The sequence below is a fragment of the Cucumis sativus genome, chromosome 1 (genome assembly GCF_000004075.3).
Source record: "Cucumis sativus cultivar 9930 chromosome 1, Cucumber_9930_V3, whole genome shotgun sequence".
Taxonomy (NCBI): domain Eukaryota; kingdom Viridiplantae; phylum Streptophyta; class Magnoliopsida; order Cucurbitales; family Cucurbitaceae; genus Cucumis; species Cucumis sativus.
Window position 1 is genome coordinate 8,790,584 of NC_026655.2, and position 21,097 is coordinate 8,811,680.

At 33.8% G+C, this 21,097-nt stretch overlaps 2 protein-coding genes across 3 annotated transcripts; one reads left to right on the forward strand and one right to left on the reverse strand.

The window, feature by feature from the left end:
- The first annotated feature begins 438 nt into the window (after positions 1 to 438).
- On the forward strand, positions 439 to 10,683 carry LOC101219905 (protein SEMI-ROLLED LEAF 2). Of its 2 annotated transcripts, none has more exons than XM_011655513.2 (19): positions 439 to 882; positions 989 to 1,063; positions 1,687 to 1,802; positions 2,257 to 2,371; positions 2,560 to 2,688; positions 4,113 to 4,160; positions 4,572 to 4,753; positions 4,829 to 5,025; positions 5,136 to 5,428; positions 5,791 to 5,940; positions 6,065 to 6,619; positions 6,725 to 6,871; positions 7,668 to 7,740; positions 7,907 to 8,034; positions 8,220 to 8,420; positions 8,521 to 8,661; positions 8,752 to 8,877; positions 9,474 to 9,707; positions 9,868 to 10,683. In XM_011655513.2, exons 1-19 carry the CDS (start codon positions 754 to 756, stop codon positions 10,027 to 10,029), a joined length of 3,201 nt encoding a protein of 1,066 aa, XP_011653815.1. In that variant the 5' UTR covers positions 439 to 753; the 3' UTR covers positions 10,030 to 10,683. The 2 variants fall into 2 exon arrangements, with proteins under 2 accessions (XP_011653815.1, XP_004147289.1); XM_004147241.3 differs by having other exon boundaries at positions 441 to 882; positions 8,524 to 8,661.
- Positions 10,684 to 15,304: 4,621 nt separating this feature from the next.
- LOC101220141 (4-coumarate--CoA ligase-like 7) lies at positions 15,305 to 18,552 on the reverse strand. The gene is made up of 6 exons (XM_004147242.3): positions 17,234 to 18,552; positions 16,695 to 16,884; positions 16,348 to 16,493; positions 15,872 to 15,939; positions 15,678 to 15,780; positions 15,305 to 15,598 (listed from the first exon to the last, which is right to left on the reverse strand). Exons 1-6 carry the CDS (start codon positions 18,242 to 18,244, stop codon positions 15,485 to 15,487), a joined length of 1,632 nt encoding a protein of 543 aa, XP_004147290.1. The 5' UTR covers positions 18,245 to 18,552; the 3' UTR covers positions 15,305 to 15,484.
- Positions 18,553 to 21,097: the final 2,545 nt, after the last annotated feature.

Genomic DNA, 21,097 nt, shown 5'->3' on the forward strand with positions numbered 1-21,097 from the left:
AAACTCAACTTTATCTTATAAAAAAACATTTAATATATAAAAAAATTTATTAGTGACATTAATTGACCTTGAGTCATTTTTTCAGGCAAATAATCTAGGGATAATAATATATCATATTTAAAAGACTTGTTTTTTTCATCCATTTATCATAAAAACAGATTTCATCTTATTTATTTTTTCTTTCATCATAAATAGTTGATAAAAAATTGTTTAAAAGAACAATAACAAAAAAATTGAGAAATAGGAGAGTTGAGTTTGTATTTAAAATTAGCATTTCATTATATAAAAACTTAAAATTGAAATACAATAGCATGTGAAATGCACGTGTTAAAAACTAGTTAGAAGAAGTGGGAAAATAACGGTACCTAATTTGGCAGTTGGGGAGAGGAGAAAGCGAATGCGAGTTGTATGGTATTATGCGAAAAAGCCAAGAACAAGGAGATCAAATAGCCGAAAATGGAGGCCACTATGAAGATGGAGGTATATAATAATTTTCATTCCTCCATTTTTGTTTCGGTGGAGGTCTCGGAGATCCGGTGCTCTCGCGCTCGCATACCGGAACCGGACGTCAATCCCTTCTCACCATTTTTCGAGGGCCAGGGTTCTTCTTTCCCATCTCTCGTTCGGGTCCTCCTCCCGGTGCTTGTAGCCTTCTTCCCAATCCCAATCACTCCTTTTCATTTCTATGTATTTTGTTCTTTAACCGGATTTTTGGGATTTCCTTCTCCTCCTCCTACCTCCTGCTAACGGGAAATGGTTTCGCGCCAAGTGTTGCCTGTTTGTGGTACTCTTTGTTTCTTTTGCCCTGCTTTGAGTACTAGGTCTAGGCAGCCCATCAAGCGCTACAAGAAGCTGCTTGCGGATATCTTCCCTCGCTCTCAGGTTCATTTTTTCTCTAACGATTTTTCAACTACCGTGTTTGTTGGGGTGAAGGGAATTTGTGGCAGATGTTTTGTTGAGTTTGAACCTTCTTTTCATGTTATGGCAGGAAGAAGAACCTAATGACAGGAAGATCGGTAAATTATGTGAATATGCATCGAAAAACCCTTTTCGGGTTCCCAAGGTTCCGTTTACCTGAATTTTATTTTCGTTAATATGTTGGAACCCTGTTCTTAGATTATTCTGACGCGAATATCTTTATTGTAATTCTTTTTAATCTTCATCTCACATGTCTAGAACCAAAGTTTCTGTATAGAGTGAACTTCTATTGACAGGGAGATTATGAAGTCCTTTAATATGGAGGATGTGGTTGAATTATGTTCATATAAATCAAGCATGACATATTTCTCTGTCCTTTTATGTTTTTTTCCCCTGAGAAATCATATGACAGAAGAGTTGACAATTTGAAGGTTTGGGGGAAATTTAGTTGTCCAACGCAGACTTTTTTTTCCTCCTTACACAATGATGCACGGTGAAAATTCTACTGTTTACTTGGGCTTGTTAAACGTTTGATTTGGATACTCTATTATTTCCGTGCTTCCCATTAAAATTTAATCCCTATCAGAGGTTATGCATTTTCTTTTGGTGCAATCTTCTTGAGTTTAAATTTTTTGGGATGCTTTGGCTGATTTTCATTATGATATATTCATTGCTTGGTCCCTGAGGTATGGAGGCATAGTACTTTGATGATTTGTACTTATAATACGTTAGGTTTTTCTCTTAATAATTTTTTTATTCTTTTGGCAGATCACAACTTATCTTGAGCAGAGATTTTACAAGGAATTGAGAAACGAGCAATTGCACTCTGTTAAAGTCGTCATATGTATCTACAGAAAGCTGCTATTTTCTTGTAAAGAGCAAATGTGAGTTCCATATTTATTGTAATGACAGCTGCGAAATCTTTGAATATCAATATCATTTCCTGGATCTTTTCGTGAGATGGCTATAAACTAATACCGGGAAAGCTAAAATTTGGTTGAGTGGTGCAAGTTGCTAACACTTGCTAACATCTCAGGCAGATCAATGGATTTCAATTCAATCGGTTGTTGTAACTTCACTTATTTACTAAGATGTGGGGATTCATACGTAAAATGAAATTATAAAGCTAAATTGTGCAAACCATGTTAACTTTTAGGCCATATGTGAAACTTTGAATTAATTTATTTTTCTTCGGAATAAATTTTCTGGAAACCATTTGTGATTTATGGAGAAACGCCAAGCATGCTTATTGATTTTTGATATGTCCTAACTTGAAAATATACTAATTATTAATTATATAGATTTTAAAGTTGTAATTGACTTAAATAACTATTTCAGGCCTCTATTTGCGAGTAGTTTGCTTGGCATCATCCACATTCTACTGGACCAAGCACGCCATGATGAAATGCGAATTTTAGGCTGCGAAGCCCTCTTTGATTTTGTTAATAACCAAGTAAAGGCTTGCTTTTTGTAATGTTGCTTAGTTCATGGTTTCTCCATTTATTTCATTTATTAACGAATTATTTCTTCCACGTCCCCCCCCCCAAAAAAAAGGTTGTTTGGCCTAAGGTTGTGATGAATTAACTTAAAGTCATTACTTGCAAAGTTTTCTTATATTATGTACATTTGTTAACTATGCAGAGGGACAGCACTTATATGTTTAACTTAGATGGAATGATTCCCAAACTTTGCCTTCTAGCTCAAGAATTAGGGGAAGAAGGGAGAGAAAAACAGATGCGGTCTGCTAGCCTTCAAGCCCTCTCAGCTATGGTAATCTGCACTATGCTTATTTGGACGTATTACTATTTATCTTTATGCACGTACTTCATGGGTTGGGCTTTCAATCTGTTAGTTATGGCATTACATGAACAGACTTATATGAATGATTCTTTTGCTTTTATTGATAATTTATTTTTAATGAAGCATGTGGCATGAAACCATGCAAGGAGTTATTTAGTTTCTGGTTTTGATGTTGTAGAAAAGTTTCAAGATGTATTTCATGGAATACTCTATTTTGGATTTAGGTATTTTAACCTAATACATGACTAGTTTTAACTTTTGATTAAAGTAATAATAATCAATACTAAATTTTAATTTATATAATTTGATAGAAATGTTTTTTTTTAACAATTTATTCAATATCAAGAAATAATTACTGATTAAAATAAGATTATATCAACTAAAAAAGAATATAGGGCAATCTTATTTGTATAGGGTATTTAATACAAATATTTTATTTTACACACTAATTTACAACTTAATATTAAAATTAATTTTATAAAAATATTGGCTGGAAAAATCATTGGTAGTGAAAATAAGATGGAGAAAAACTTGTTAGCTAATTAACAAAAAGGATGTGAATGTCATTTATTGATGAGAGAAGGGGTATGATGTTAAAGTGACTAATGAAAAGGAGTCATTGTCGCAAAAGATGAAATGAGAACAAGATTGATGTGTGTTTAGGGAGAGAAATGACTAATGAGATTACCCCTTTATGGGGGAGGGGTTCCCATATTTGTGGCTGACCCATCGGTTGCTTTCATTGCAATATTTTCGGTTGATGAAATAAATTGTCCCGATTTAATTGAGGTAAAGTTATCAAAGTGAAATTTGGGTTGCATACATAACCTTTGAGGCAACTTCTTTTCGGTTAATGAAATAAATCGGCCAGAGCAGTTGAATATTAGCACAAATACACCTAATACTAAAACAAAATTACATATCTTTTAATTGCTAAAAGAATTGAATTTTTGGTCTGTTCAAATGGCAACAAATCCATTGTCTTAGTTAGGGGGAGGGAGGGGCATTGAACCAGAATGGCAACAAATCCATTGTCTTAGTTAGGGGGAGGGAGGGGCATTGAACCAGAATGGCAACGTAAGAACTTATTGTTAAGACAACGTGAGAACATATTGCTGAAAATACCCAAAAACAAATTGTTGTCCTGAACTAATTTCTCCTTTCCAAAGTCTGCTTTTATCATCTGCCTTTTAAATTTTGAATCACAATTCATATATAAATATATCTCTTTGATGTAACTGTTTCTGTTGTTGTATCCTCGCTCCTTCATGTTGAAATTACAATGACATTGATACACCGGTTCACTTTTCTTTGTGTTGCCTGTTTCTGTTGGCGAATCTTATTTGGTTTCTTTTTAGTCTGGAAATAATTTTTAATGAGTGTTTCATCTGCAGGTTTGGTTTATGGGTGAATTTTCCAATATATCAGCAGAATTTGACAATGTAAGTTGTTTTGCATTTACCACATTATTTTCATTCTCTCTTTAGTTTTTGGAACTATGGCCAGCCCTTTAACCGTTGGTTATTTAAATTATTCTCCTTATTTTGTTTTTGCTTGGTCTTCCTCTGCAAGTTTAAGACTTCAGTGGTTATATTATAACCATGAGGACATTTACGAATCCTTTAGTAGCTAAGTGGTTAAGACTACGTATAATTTGTAAACATCCCCCACACCCCTAATTCTTTTACCATCCTTTTTAAGAAGATCAATGCTGTTGGTAATTTCCTTATAGTTGTGGGCTGTGAGAAGTATGTTGATCTCTGATTGATTCTCTTGTTTATTCCTGATATTTTACTTGTCTACGTATTATTATGTCTTATGTTGGTGGTATAAAGTTTCATCTAAAATTTTAGGTTATCTCTGTCGTGTTGGATAACTATGGAGATCTTAAAAGTACTTCCACTGCTCCTTCCCACAACGAGCAAGATACTCAGGATGCAAGTGCTGAAGTAGTTCCCCAATCAAACGAGCACTTGACAAGGGTGTCTTCATGGAGGATGATAGTAACTGAAAGGGGGGAATTGAATATATCTCTGTAAGTTCATGTCTTGGAACTACATAACTATATTTGTGTCAACTTCCCAAGTGATATCGATCTTATATGTAACAGAGAAGAAGCAAAGAATCCAGAATTTTGGTCAAGAATTTGCTTACATAATATTGCCAAGTTAGCTAAGGAAGCTACAACTATACGACGTGTCTTGGAATCTTTCTTCCGTTATTTTGATACTGGCAATCTTTGGTCTCCAAAACTTGGGCTCGGTCTTTCTGTCTTGATGGATATGCAAATAATAATGGAGAATTTGGGTATTGTTTGAGTTTTGGCCTTTGAGATCTAAACCACTACTTCTGATTTCTTCCTATATTTGTATAATTGTATTAGTGATTTTCATGTTTATTATTATTTTTTTATACAGGGCACAACTCACACTTTATGCTTGCAATTTTAATCAAGCACCTCGATCACAAGAATGTTCTTAAAAACCCTACCATGCAAATTGACATTGTTAATATTGCTACCTCCCTTGCTCAGCAAACAAATGCTCAACCATCAGTGGCCATAATTGGTGCACTCGGTGATATGATGAGACATCTTCGAAAAACTATACATTGCTCCCTTGATGATGGTAACTTAGGGGCAGAAGTTGTCGAGTGGAACCGAAAAAGCCAAGCATCAGTTGATGCATGCCTTGTAGAGTTGTCAAGAAAGGTAATTTTGCATTCATTTGTGCTTCTCGAGATGCTCTTAATCATTTTTGTAACTAATTTGTTCCTATTACTTAGGTAGCAGTTTTCATATAAAAGAGCAGTTATTAGGCTGTAGTTACCCATCAAACTGGTAACCACGATTTTTTTACTGGTTTGTGGATTATCTGAAAATGGCTATATAAAGATGAGGTCGTTCCATTGTATATTTACATGTAATATAATCATAAAGTTCACGTTGTTTTGTTTGACTTCCGCACACTATGAATGCCTATGAAATCTTCTCAATTCAATTTAATTTCTTATAACCTTCTAATTTCTTAACATCGTTGTTGGTTTTGTGTTGATTTTCATGCAATGGCTTAGGTTGGAGATGCTGGTCTTATTCTAGACATGATGGCTGCGATGTTGGAAAACTTGTCAAATATTCCTGTAATGTCTAGAACATTAATTTCTACTGTGTACCGTACAGCCCAGATCGTGGCATCAATACCAAATCTTGTGTATCAAGACAAGGCAAGAGCATCTTATCTTTTTCATCTCCCCTAAATTCTTTAAGATTGTGGTTCAATCTTAGTCTTCACCTTTTTTTCTTCACCCATCTCTACCCCAGCCATGTTAAACTTAAAATGTTTTGTAGGGCTTTCCTGAGGCGTTATTCCATCAATTACTACTGGCAATGGTCTGCTCAGACCATGAAACTAGAGTTGGTGCTCACCGTATATTTTCTGTTGTTCTTGTTCCATCATCTGTCTGCCCACGTCCTAATGCTTCTGTACCCCCCTCTGCAAAGCCTACTTATCTTCAACGGACACTCTCAAGAACTGTGTCAGTGTTCTCCTCTTCAGCAGCACTTTTTCAGAAAGTGAAAGTTGAGCCTCTTTCCCCACCAGAGAACATCTTTCAAAAAGTGGACGAAAAAACTATAGTTCAGCAGCCTACAAAAGTTGAAAGTGACTCCATTTTTAACAGACTAAAGTCAAGTTACAGTCGGGTTCACACAGTGAAAAAGGATCCACCAATTTCAGTTCAAGCCTCAATTATAGAAGAAGAAGAAGAGGAAGAGCCAAAGATCAACAATAATACTATGATGAATAGGCTGAAGTCTAGTTACAGCCGAGCTTATAGTATGAAAAAGACTACTTCTAGTACAGTTACTGATGAGAAACCTTCGGGAAGTTCAGAAAAGGAACAAGTATGTATTGTGTTCTTTAATATTGTTACATCAAGGTATTCCTCGATTACTGTTTAGTGTTTCCTCATGGTTTAACATTATCATTTTGTTCAATTAAAACTACAGACAACATTCCTTAGGCTTAGCAGCCGCCAGATTACCAATCTTCTCTCATCAATATGGGCACAATCCATCTCTCCTCTCAATAAACCTGAAAACTATGAAGCAATTGCTCATACTTATTGCCTTGTGTTGCTATTTGCTCGGACTAAGGTAAAATCATTATTGTTAGTCAATCATTTTATGGAATTACTATATATTTTGGTCAAGCCCTGAGGAATGTGATCTAGATCTACTGTCGGGTCGTATTTATGTCTTATACTTTGGTTCCTAACAATAAGTTATGAACCTTTTCTTTTTTCTTTTTTTCCCTTCCTTTAGTGTTGACTACAATTTTGGGCAGAAAATGATAGTCTGACTGACTAGTCAATTACAAGATAACTCATAATTTCTGATCATGTAATACTAAATATATGTCTTGGCAATGATGTGGATTATGGATACCATTACTAGTTTGCATCAGCTGGTAATATTCTTCAAGCGAATTTGTCAAAAATGCATGTTCCTTTGATATTTTTTATTGGGATAATAATAATGTAGTTTTTTCATGATTATATAAATTTTAGAGTCCAGGATAATTTGCATCAAGGACTGATGAATGGGTTTGAACTGTTAGCATGAGTCTTAAATGGAGATATGCTGGATTGCTGAATTGAGAAGGAAACTTATGGTGTAGAAGTCAACTTTTTCCATTGTCTATCATATTTAAATCCATATAAGTTCTCAACTCAGCTTTTAGCTGTGATGGAGAGAAGTGAAATCTTAGTTCTCTTAGTTCTGGTGAACTGTACCAAAAATTTGATGGGAATACGTTATTTTAAGACCTCAGCTTAGCTTATGGTTATTGTTCAGTTTGCATTATTGTCAATTTGATAATCAATCATTTGTCCAGTACCGATTGATAGATATCCTTATATAATTGTCCTTATTTTATACTCTTCGTTGATAGAACTCCAGCCACGAGACGCTCATTCGAAGTTTCCAGCTAGCATTTTCCTTGCGGAGCATTTCCCTGGCTGGAGGTAGAAAACATTCTAAGTTATTAAAATTAAATTTCATGTCTACTGTTTTGAACATTCCAAATATGTTGTGATGGAAAGATATTTTTTCATTACTAGTCTTACGACCCCTTGGATGGACCTTCAGTAAGTCATCTCTTCATCTAAAATGAACTTCTACAAATTGCAGGGCAATTGCAATCATCACATCGTAGGTCCCTTTTTACGTTGGCAACATCGATGATCATCTTCACAGCAAAAGCCTACAACATTGTGCCTCTTGCCCCTCGTGCTAAAGTTGCCCTTACTAGTGAAGTAGTACGTTCAAATTTTTTTTGTTGAGACTCTAATTCATGCATAGTACTAATGTGTCTACCTTCCAGCTTGACATCTCTTTGCTGGATATGTAATTGGGTTTTTCTTGATCCTAATTTCGATTTCAAATAAAGTTAAAGATTTTAGATTTCATGAGTAAAGTTCTACTAAATTCTTACTTTTACCAGGTTGACCCATTTCTACGGTTGGTTGAAGATTGCAAGTTGCAAGTTGCTAATTTAGGACATGACCACCCCAGACCAGATTACGGATCTAAGGAAGACAATGAGGATGCTGTGAAGTCACTTTCAGCGGTTGACACAAGTGAAAGTCAATCTAAAGAGTCATTTGCTAAGCTAATTTTGCAGACATTGCACAAAATGTCACAAGTAAGCATAATTTTTTTTCTTTTCTTTTTCCACGGCAAATAATCTTTAGTTTATATTTTCCATTTCAAGTAATTGTAACTAATTGTTGTGTTCGCTAAAGCAGAAGGAGTTATCTTCTATTAGAGAACAGTTACTTCAAGACTTTTTGCCAGATGACACTTGTCCATTAGGAACTCAATTTTTTGTCACACCAAGAGAAATTTATCAATGTGGACCTAAGAGTGACGAGACTTCTAACACGGTTCATTACAATTCACTCATCTCACATGTCTAAAATTTCAAACTATTTTCAAATTATAGTGTTTTCTTTACATTTCGGTGTATTTTGTAGGTTGACCCCTTATTTTCAATGGATAATGACAATACATGTGATGAACCTCAAAGTCAAAATGATATTGAGATAGAGAAGGTCCCAGAAGGTCCAAGTGTAATGAGTGCTGATGAACTTTTGAATTTGGTAAGTTGCTAAACTTTGCACATGTGTTCGTATACATTTGAGATGAACATTCATAAAGACTACAAAATCTTGTATTCTACATTGTCTCAAAATTTACGAAGATTTAAAATACAGAATTAAATGTTAAAAACAAAACAAAAGGGAATTAAAATCAAGAATGTACTTTACTGATCGAGAAATGTAAAGTTGTTCTGGAAACACAATAAATAATCAACAGTCCTTTTAGGGTTCAGTATGCAGTATACATTTTCTCATACAATTCCTGACATTATTGTTGATATTTTTATCCTATTGAACTCAAGGAAATGTTTATGAAAACCTTGATTTAATCAAATAAGCAATTTAATAAAAAATAAAAAGGTCTCGATTTTAGTTTTCCTTCATTTATCCCATGAACGGTTTTGGGATCTGCTAGGGTGGCTGAAGTTAATTCTTCCTGTGATATATAATTAAGTTTCTTCCAATATTTCCGAAGTGATAGATGTTTGCAGAAGTATAAGCATGAGTCGGAAGATATTTTTTTGCCTAACCTATTTTTCCTCATTTATCTCCTTGGTGTAACTAACGTACCCTCCTATTAACAATCTTTGATACAGATTTCTGATATAACAAATCAAGTTGGAAGGTTATCCGGCTCCTTACCGACAAACATGCCTTACAAGGAAATGGCTGGAAATTGCGAAGCTCTTTCAGAAGAAAAGCAGCAGAAGATAACCAATTTCATTGCTTCTCAACCAACTAATGAAAGTTCAGTTAGAACCCCCACTCATGATGACGACAATCTGGGAAAAGAGCCTTCTCAACGCCATGTTCAGTTTACAGTAAATAAGGTACTTTTTATCATATACTCGGCTTCTGATCAAATCAATACTTCCATCTTTACCTGCTTTCATAGATTGATATCAGCTCATGTATGCGTAAATATCTCCACCTTCTCTCATGGCTATATCTTTCTTGTAAAATCTGACCATGAAATTCGTTGAAATGCAGAGTGGAAACCCATTTGTTGACTCAGATGCACCTATGTATTGGAATTCCTCCGTTAACACTTATCCAGCACTTTGTGCAACTGAGTACCAATATTATCCCCATCTCATTCAACTACCATCCTCTAGCCCATACGATAACTTCTTAAAGGCAGCCGGTTGTTAAGTTATGGAAAAGGACATGAAAACACTTCGAGGCTTCTCGGCGGCTGTGATGATTGGCTATAAATTTCAAGATTAGCAAGCAAAACTCCTAAGGTCTATGTTCTGGACCGGGCATCTGCTGCTGCTGCTGCTCTAGTCATTCGGTGAAGCTCTTGTCATCATTTTTGTATATCTTGATATGATTCATACATGCCATTTTCTTGATGGCAGGTAATTTGTTTTCCTCAGCCAGTTGCATGTTTGGATTGTTGAAATCATTCATATATGGTACCTTTGGATATGTATTATAGAGAAATAGGTTGTTAGATGAGATTGGGCTTAATGTTTGTCTAGACTTGGGGATTCCATGGTATCTGTCCTGAAGGTTCATTCACGGGAGATTGTTTACCTGTTGGACTGTCATAGGTTTGTAAGTGATGAAAGGGCGATTAATGGAGATTTGTTTAGCTGTATATTTGTAACAAGTATCTTGTATTTATGAGTGTAATTATTTCCTCTTGTAAGAGTTGACAACTATTCATTATAGGCTATATCAGTGGGGCTTATATTATGAAAAACTTCGGTCTACTCATTGTGCTTGTGTTCTGAACTATGAAGTTTAAATACTTCAAACTGTCAAAGATAATTGGTATTATATATCGGATACATTCAAATACGTGGTTGATACTGTCATTGTTTGTAGTTTGAAATTATATTATATCTAATAAAATAGTTTTTGATGGTTTATTAGTGAAAATTAAATACTATAATTTTGAATTCATAAAGAAAGGTTCCGAGACCTAGAGCAAACTTGACTTGAAAAAGTCAATGTTTGACCTTGGCTTGAATGGTCAAGTGACCATTTTGCCTTTTGATTAAAGTTAGTGGAAAATCCAATTAGTAGAATGTGAGGTGTTGGACTCTGGTCGACTATAGATTCAAATGTAATTTAAGTCTACACATGCAATAGTTGCATGTCTTTTGTCTATTTAAAGGCTAGTTTTCCAAATTTAAAAAAAAAACTTTGGACAAATTTTAGTTATTTGTCTTTAAAATTAAAAGGTGAAAAACTCACCTAAATTCTCCCCACCCTAATCCAATTTCCATCTCTTAATTATGCCAAATTCATGGCAAACACTATCCCCAAAGAAGAAGAGAGAACTCTTCAACAACAATGTTGTATTGAAACATAATGATCCAAAACTCCCAATACACAACTCTAACTTGGAGTTGGCTATTTATGGCTTTACAAGTAAATTACATAATTAACTAATTAAACGCTCATTAATCAAATTAACAACTTAACAAATACTAACCTAAAATATATTAATTATTCTCATCAATAAAGTATAAAAATATGCAGCAACTTATTTCAAAATGCAAAAGTTTAAGGATTTTATAGAGTTTACACTCGTTTTAAAAATTAAGAACTGTTAATCCATTCATTTCAAGAATTGGATGATTGCTAATTTAAACAAAAAGGGTTGTGATTTATTTAATGGTTGAGTAATGGAAAATGAAGAAAAATGATCCCAAAAGAAGGGTGTGACATTATAACTTTCAAAATATTGAATATTTCCTTGTTAACGGATTTTTTTTAAAAATAATGTGTTTTGTGAAAGTATTTTGAAAAATAGGGTTGTTAGGAAAGAAATTATAAGAATAAGGTTGTTTCCCAAACTATTTTCAAAAATAGGTGTTTTTTTGAAATTGAAGGAAGTCGTGTACGGGGTACACGACTTCGAAATGAAATTGAACGAAGTCGTGTACCCCGTACACGACTTCCTAAATGCACATGTCAGCACATTTGACCACTTCGCTCCACGTATGCAGGAGTTTGACCCACGTGGACGGAAGTCGTGTACGGGGTACACGACTTCCTAAGATGAATGAGACAAGATGGAAGGGAGAATGAAATAAGAAGAGACAAGATGAAGAGGGGGAAAGGAAAGATGAAGTTGGGATGAAGAATGGGTTAGAAAGAGGAAAGATGAAGTTGTGATGAAGAATGGGTTAGAAAGAGGAAAGATGAAAGATGAATGAGAGAAAAAACTAGATGAAGGAAGATGAAATATGAAGGAAGAGGAGAGTAAAGATGAAATATGAAGGAAGAGGAGAGGAAAGATGAAGGAAGAGGAAAGGAAAGAGGAAGGAAGAACGAAAAAGACGAAGAGGAAAAGTTTAGAGAGGAAGGAAAAATTATTTGGGATGAAGGCAGAATGAGAGAAATTTAGGGTTTTTAAAATAGGTGAAGTCGTGTACCCCGTACACGACTTCCTGCATGCGCGACACGTGTCCGCTCCCTCTGCACCCTACGTCCACCCGTGAACCCTACGGTTGACTGGACTGTTGACCGTTGACTCATTGTACGGAAGTCGTGTACGGGGTACATGACTTCCACCTTACGCGGCAAAATGTGCCAGTTGTACGGGAGTCGTGTACCGGGTACATGACTCCAGTCAGAAAACGTGGGCCGGGTCCACGACTCCACTCGGATATCGTAAGCCCGGTCCACGACACCAAATCGATTTGTGGAAGTCGTGTACCCCGTACACGACTTCAGTCACCTATTTTTTAAAATACTTTCCCAACTACCCTATTTTTGAAAATACTTTCCCAAAAGACATTATTTTTAAAAAAAATCCCTTGTTAACTAACGTCATTCTCCAATTTTTACTATGCTTTGCTACTTATTAATTTTGATTAATATTCTTCTGATATAGAATATTTCAAATTACTCTTTTCTTCCTTTCAACAGATTTCCTTCCTTTTGCTTTCATATTCATTTTTAACCAGGGAAATTTGCAAAAATAGTAAAAAAAAAATTATGATAATAGAGTTCGTCACTTACATTTTCTAAATTGTAAAAATAAAAAATTTAAGAGCAGATTACTGTCTCAATACCGTCATGTTTGCCAAATTTGCAATATGCTAAAAAAAGATGTGTTATGAACTATTTTTCTCTAAATTTTTTTTGTCATCTAATGCAATTGTCCACTTAAAAGTTGATCATCACTCCGTTAAAATCGTTAAACGTACGGCTAATATGATTCAAAATAGTGTAACTTTATATCACATATATCTTTTGTGTTTATGTATATATACTCAAAAATAAGTAAATATATGTCAAATATATATTTCTATATATAAGATTGTAAAAATTGTTTTAAACACCCACTTATCAAAATATACCTTGATTTATTTTTGAAAGAATCAAATACAAATGTGTATACTGTCAAATATAGATTATAACATTTTCCTTTTCTGTTTTCTGTTTCTTCTTTTTTTTAGAACAAGAAACATGAATGTGTTTGAAAACGGTTTATGCTTTTTGTTTCTTGAAAAAAAACAGAAACATAAAATATGTTTGATAACTGTTTCGTTTCTTGTTTTCTTATCTTATTTGATATTTATTTTTTATTTTATTCATATTATTTTATTTACATCTAATTCAATTAAACATTACACCAGTCACTTTATCAAACCTAGACCTGTCTTCTAGTAATCTTATGGAGATCAAGATGAAGATTGAGATATGAAGGATAGAACCGACGAGGAGAAAGACGAAAACCTACGATGAAGAGAACTGAAATCCACCGCGAAGATAAAGACAAAGACCCACAGCGAAAACCCACAAATTCGACGAAAACACAGATCCGACGAAGAGGAAGATGACGAAGACAATGAGAGGAAGAGGAAGATGATAGACACTTGGTGATAATCGGAAGAAAAAGGAAATCATGTTTAAAAATGGAAAAGGAATTAGAAAAATAATTGAGAAAAAGAAAAAAAACCAACAAAAATAATTGACAAAAAGGAAAAGAAATCAATAAAAATAATTGAGAAAAAAACCGATAAAAATAATTGAGAAAAAACCGATAAAAATAATTGAGAAAAAGACCGATAAAAATAATTGAGAAAAAAAAAAAGAAAACTGATAAAAATAATTGAAAAAATGAAAAGAAAACCAATAAAAATAATTGAGAAACGAAATAGGAGAAACTATTTTTTCTTTCTTTCAATAATTCCTTATAAAATGAGAAACGTTTTTATTTTATTTAGAACGAGAAACATGAAACGTTACCGAACACCTCTATTTCTTAAAAAATGATAACATAAACATAAAACAGGAAACAAAAACATTACCAAATGGGTCCTAAGTGTTTCATCAATTCTTACTTTCACATGTGAGGGTAATAATTTTTTAATTTTTGGAGATATTTGAAAAGATCTTTAAAAAAATCATAGCGACAAGAAACTTCTTATACGTGTTCATCCATAAATATTCGCAAGTCCTGTAGAATAAGAGTCTCTTTGACATTCTCTTCAAGATTCTTTTAATATAATAATTGGAGATGCAAGTTTCAAACCATAGACTTGATTGTCATTAGTACACTCAAAGTCATATGAATTAAGCACTTCTCGAATCTTTGAAGCTATTTTAAATACACGTGATATGAAATGACGTCTTTCGTGGTTGGTTTGTTTTGTTTTATGATTTGATGGTATATTTATATCAACTATTCAAAGTCAAACAATAAATTGTACTAGAAAAAAGACAAGGGATGCATTGATATATCTTAAAAGAATGTGTATTTTTTAAACAATCGTTGTATTAAATGCACTATTGAAAACACCCATCAAATTTTCCACTCTCTAAATTAACTAAAGTGGGTCCTTGATGTACAAGCAATTTCTAGGTGTCACATTTAAGGTGGAGAAAATAAATTCACATTTAAAGTTGGTAAAAAGATTGAGTGGTACACCAATAATTCTCGAAGTCTATTTTCCTTTTTCCTATGACCATAGAGGCATGGAGTAATGCTAGAAACAAACAACATCTTAACTCAATTGATATTCGTTTTGCTAAGAACCATGACATCCATGGTTCAAATTCCTCATCCCAACTTGTACTAAAAAAAAGCATTTCTTAATTAACTGTATCATATGGCAAATTAATGATTAGATCATTTTGAGACAAGTAGATCATAAACAGAATGAGGTACGGAAGTTCAAAACTGTATAATAGTCCAACACAAAATAGATCTTGTAAAGAATTAAACTGTGTAACTTCTCCAACAATAGTTGGAGTCAATATTCAAATTTCAAAGATGGTGGAGACTCCATTTCATCTTCTTTACCACCAAAATCCAAAAATAAAACAACGTTTTAAAACCAATTTGGTTTTAAGAAACACTAATAAAATATAGGCAACAAAAAGTTGAAAACCGATGGATGGAAGTGAAATTTGAAGGTTTAATTTTGAAAAACCAAATGGATGTCAAACGAGATAACTATTGAGTAGTGAGTCTTTTCACTCTTTTCACACACATATTGTAATAAAAAGAGATAATTTATTCACTATTATAGTCAAGTTATTCAGATTCACTCAAAATGAATTTAATATTAGGTCTATAGACCAACTTATTGCTTCTCTTCTATGGCCACTATCATAATGAAACTAGGAAACAAAGATCTCAGATTTTAGCTCTTACTTTCTCAATGAGTTCTCTCCTCAGAATTTTACCAGAAACAGACTTGGGGACACTGCTGATGAATGTCACTCTTCTTAACCTTTTATAAGGAGAAACCTGTTACAAGAGAAGGACAAGTAAGTTTAATTCATGATGTACGTTGAACAACAGTAAACTTTCTTCTAAAGTGGCTTACCTGATCAGCAATGAATTTAAGGATGTCCTCTTCGGTCAAAGAACTATTGGCAGATCGAACAACATAAGCAATTGGAACTTCTCCAGCTTCTTCATCAGGGCAGCTGTCGATTAAGTTTCAAAATTGATAGTATCAGTTAAATGGTTACTAAGAAATGAACTTCAAAAGTTTAAATATGAGTAATGAAAGCTTACGGGATGACAACAGCATCTAGTATCTCAGGGTGAGAAACCAGCAGTGCTTCAAGCTCAGCTGGTGCAACCTGGAGATATAGTAACAAAAAATGAGAGAGAGAGAAAAGCTTGAACTCCAAACAGCATTTGCACATACAACGACTAACCTAGCATGCTATCATCGATAGAGAAATTACCGGATATTAGGACATGTTTGTGGATGGTTTTGAAATTGTTAAAATTACTTTGAAGTGTATGTATATCTTTTACTATTCAAAACCAAGTTTCAGTGTCAGTCTGGTTTTAACTATTTCAAAATTACTGAAAAATATGTCATTAGTGTCGCAAGAAAGTTTTGAAAGGTAACGGTTGAATGCAGTATCATCTCAACAACAATGTTAGTTATAGCAACAAAGAAGCTCGGCTCATGTTACTTCAATTTTAAAAATGTACAGATCGTAACTAAATATGATAAGATAAACATATCATATATTCACCTGAAAACCTTTGTACTTGATGAGTTCCTTGATCCGGTCGACAACATAAAGCTGACCATTTTCATCGAAGTATCCAAGGTCTCCAGTATGCACCCATCCATGTTTATCAATAGTTTGCTTGGTGGCTTCTGGATTGTTGAAATAACCTGTAAATGAGGTATTTCAATATTGAATTTCAAAACCGACTTTAATCATAGGTACTAATAATGGCTCCTAACATGGGAAAGATCACCTTAGCTCATGATAATAGTTACTCTAACTGAAACAAATGCAGGGACTACGCTTACACTCTCTCCAAAGTATCGTATGAAACCATAAAATCAATGAAAAGATAATCACAATCATACCGAGCATCATGTTTGGTCCTCGAACATGTATCTCGCCATATTGATTAGGAGGTAGAGGCTTTAGAGTATCTACACTGACTATTTTAGCCTCAACACCAGAGGCAAGTGTTCCAGCTGAACCAGAATTTCGTTTGCCAACTGCTGGATTCTCCAAAGCAACAACTCCACAAGTCTCAGTCATACCATAACCCTGAAAATGATAACAAATTCAACGGTTCATTACATTAGAATGTAATAATTCAATTCTACGAGGTTGTAAATCAAAGTCAAATGAAGTGAGAACCACAATAATTTCCATTCAGGAGTAGTCGACATTTAAGTTGATTGTATTTGACTTAGAACAGGGGAGGTATTTTTAACCGAATAAAATAACTTGAAAGCATTTTCATTGTTTTTATCACCGTCAGAGATTTTGAACATTTCTAAAAACAATCAGGGTGATTTAGTAATTACCTCTGTAATCTGATAAGCTGATTTTAGCCAACAAGAAACAATACACAAAACATGTTATAGAACACACACAGCCTACAACAGGGTACCTGGATAACCACAGCACTGGGAATGTTATTAGCACATTCCTCCATTAATTCCCTCCCAAGAGGTGCAGCCCCTGAACCGACACGCTTCACGGATGAAAGGTTGTATTTCTTCACCAGACTCTGCTTTGCCAAAGCAAGCACCACAGGCGGCACAACCCACAGATCTGTCACCTTGTACTTCTCCACTGCCCACAAGGCTTTCTCAAGATTAAACTTTGGCATAGAGACAACGGTGTTTCCTTTCTGCAGTTGAGCATATGTTATACAAGCCAATCCAAACACATGAAACATTGGCAAGAAGTTCAGAAATACGCCATGTTCCTCTCCATTAAACGTCTGATCCATTGTTATCATCAAAGAAGATGCTATGAAGTTTCCGTGAGTCAAAATCACACCCTTACTAGCTCCTGTTGTTCCTGATGAATATAGAAGTGCAGCTGTATCACTCTGCTTCACCCCAACAATTGGAAACTCAGACCCAGATTTATCACCAGCCATGTTCACCAAATCATTGAAACACAATATTTTAGGAGAATGAATTGCTGAAGGAATTTGCTGGTCTAGTAACACAGTTGGGATGTTTAGATTCTTCACTTTATCCCACAATTCAGCAACAGATATCACGAGTTTAGGTTTAGCATCTCTAACTTGCTTAGTTAGCTCAGAAACCGTGTATACAGGATTACAAGTAGTTACAATAGCCCCAATGGCAATAACCCCAATGAAACAAATGGTGAATTGAACTGAATTTGGAGCAAAAATCAACACCACGTCATTTTTCTCAATACCCAATTGGATCAAACCATTGGATACCCTAATTGCCAAGGCTTTAAGCTGGGAATACGAGACAGAATTTGAAGATTCCGCATCAACAATGGCTAGTCTATTTGGATAAGACAATAAATTTCTGAAGAGGAAAGAAATCATGGAGAGATTGGGATCTTTAGGAAAGACAAGCGGAGGCCGTAACGACCGGAAAATTCCATCGCGACCATACCCAGATTTCTCCATTGAATGAAAATTACAAAGGTATTAGCAGAGAGGGTTTGGATAAGTAGTAGTAGCACACAGACCGATGCGGAATTTGAGGGAGAAAAGGAAAGTGAAGATGACAAGGAATATGAGAAAAATGAGGCATCATCAAAAGTCGGTTAAATGGAAGCAAAATAAGGAGAGACTTGTATAAGGAGTGAAGACTTGTTACAGCAGCACGAGGGAAGAAAAAAGTGTCGCCATGAGTGGTAGGTAATGGGAAGATTTGGAGATTTCGTCTTCAACCTTGACCGGTAAAGAGGAAGGTGATAAAAAATTTGGAAATTTGTCCGTTAATATCTAAAATGACCCATCTTTTACAAATAATGCCAACTAACCCTCCACTTAGACACCATATTCTATACTCGAATTTTATCAAAAATAATGGTCGAAAGTCGATTTAAGGAATTCGGTTTTGCAAAACCAAACCAACCCGACTCAATTTATATCCACCTTCAACCAACCCAACCAAAATTTTAAAGTATTATATAATATATAAATGTTTAACAATTATGATTATTGATTAAAGTATACTTATTTTGGATAAATGACAAAATTTTATTTAAATTGATAAAATAGCAAGATCGAAAAAATATGGAAAATAAATTACTCGAATAATGTCTTAAATGTTCATACTAAGTGAAAAATTTGCATCTCAAATACAATTATTCAACAAACCACAGATACTCTTAATTAACTCAAACTCCTAAAAAAACAATTAATACCTATCAAAATCTAAAAATTAACACTTATCACCATCAAAGCTCCACATAATTTTTGGAGTCGTTTCATATCTTATTCAAATCGTGTGAGTTCAAGTATTCAAATGTTATCAAGCTCATGTAGTTAGAGAAATTTATTCTAAACACCATTATACTTCATCATTGTGGGATGCAGACCAATATTATGTAAATAGTTCACTATTATCCCAAAGCACATTCAGATGATGTCCCAAATATTGCCGAGATAAGAATGAAAAATGTAAAATGTATAATATTTTATGAATCTAGAATTTTAGAAGCAAATAACACAAATACTTATGTTTCAAAATAATATAAAAAATGCACATTTCCATAACGTTTTTAAAATATATACATAAAAGACATACCTATTTTGTATAGGATTTTGAAATATTCTTATTTATATTATTTTAATGTTGTATTAAACTAATTTTTAAATTATATCTTATTTATTTAACTTAAAACCTAAGAAGATTGGTTTGCATAAAACAATAATTAATTTGGAAGTGTATCCTCTATACATAATTTATCATTAAAAGAAAAAACTATTTAGATTCTACTGTCCATTGACATTTTGTAATTTTTTTACCTTTGGAATAGTTGCAAAGGTGGTGGAGATCACTAAATGTGTTTGATCACATATGCATGTCACAATTGGCAAGGATTGGGGATGTCGTCAAGATAATTGGTGCATAAATCAAAGTTGGAGGCCTTTCTTTTAGTTAACATAATTTTTTTTGTGAACAACTGCTACTCTTACAAGGGTTTACGGTGTTTGACTCTTTACGTCAATGAAGTTGAAGAAGACGAACCAATGAAGGTTTTGAAATTAGGCTTCAATAGAGATGAAGAGGACGAACGAGTTTGGGAGAAATTGATGATTTTATTACTTTTAATTGCTTTGATTGTTTTGGTAGGGTAAAATTAGGGAGAGAGCTGAAATGTTTGTGGTTGGGGAGCCTAATTCAAATATAAGGTATTTTGGTTTTTGAAATAATCGTATTTGGGGTGTGAGTTTTTTTATCGGGATAGTTGCAAATTTAGCAATTAAATTCAAAATAATTAAGTATATAGTAACATTTAAAAAAAATTGTAAATATAACAAAATTTGTCAAATTTTATCAATGATAGAGTCTATCACTGATAGACCATGTTATAAAAATTGGTCTAATAAATCATACGAGTCTATTAGTGATACAAGTCTATCAGCAATAGTTTTGCTATATTTGCAATTTTTTTTAAATGTTGCTAAATGCTTAATTATTATTCCTCAAATGGTCATCCATTACAATTACCCTTTTTTCACTATGGACATTTAAGACATTTTTGCAGCCATTTTTTTCTCTATTTTACTTCCCTATATTAACAATTTAAATCAATATTTTCCATTTATTCAAAGTAAACTTATAAATTTGTTATTTTTCTCGTCATCCCTTTAAAAAAATTCCATAGCCCATGTTTTTCAATTGCTCTTCATTGTTAAATAACTTTTATAAAAAATTCCAAGTGGAACTTCCAATAGTTGTAGCTCTAGCCCACGTCATTTGTCGTCTGGTTTCTTCATTAACCAGCAATATCATTGGTTGTCGCTTCCCTCCATCCACTGTCGTACATCGACTTCCCTCTCTTCGTCTTTCCTTTGGCTTTGGTAAGGGTAATTGTTATTTTTTTCTTTCAAAATAAAAAAAAGGTGAAAAACCAAACCGATCAATCAATCGGTTCAAGCTTTTTGAGGCTGGTGGTCGGTTTCACCCATTGTAAATCAGTTTTCGTTGATGGTTGTTGTTCAAAATCACATCAGCTCAATCAATGATCACCTCTAAACAAATATGAAATTATTGTTTTGTCCTAAACTTTTGCCAAACGAAAATTTTGAAAGCCCCTCAAACGATTACACTTCATACGTAACAACTTCTTCACACACGCACACACACTTACACTTATGAGCGAGTCTAGAGACATTTATGAACGAGCTTAGCTAGACTTATTTTAGTGAGACATATGAAAGGATAAAAACGAAGATTTTACCGAAAAGATAAATATAAGGGTGTTTGATTACACACTTATGAGCGAGCCTAGAGACAATTATAAA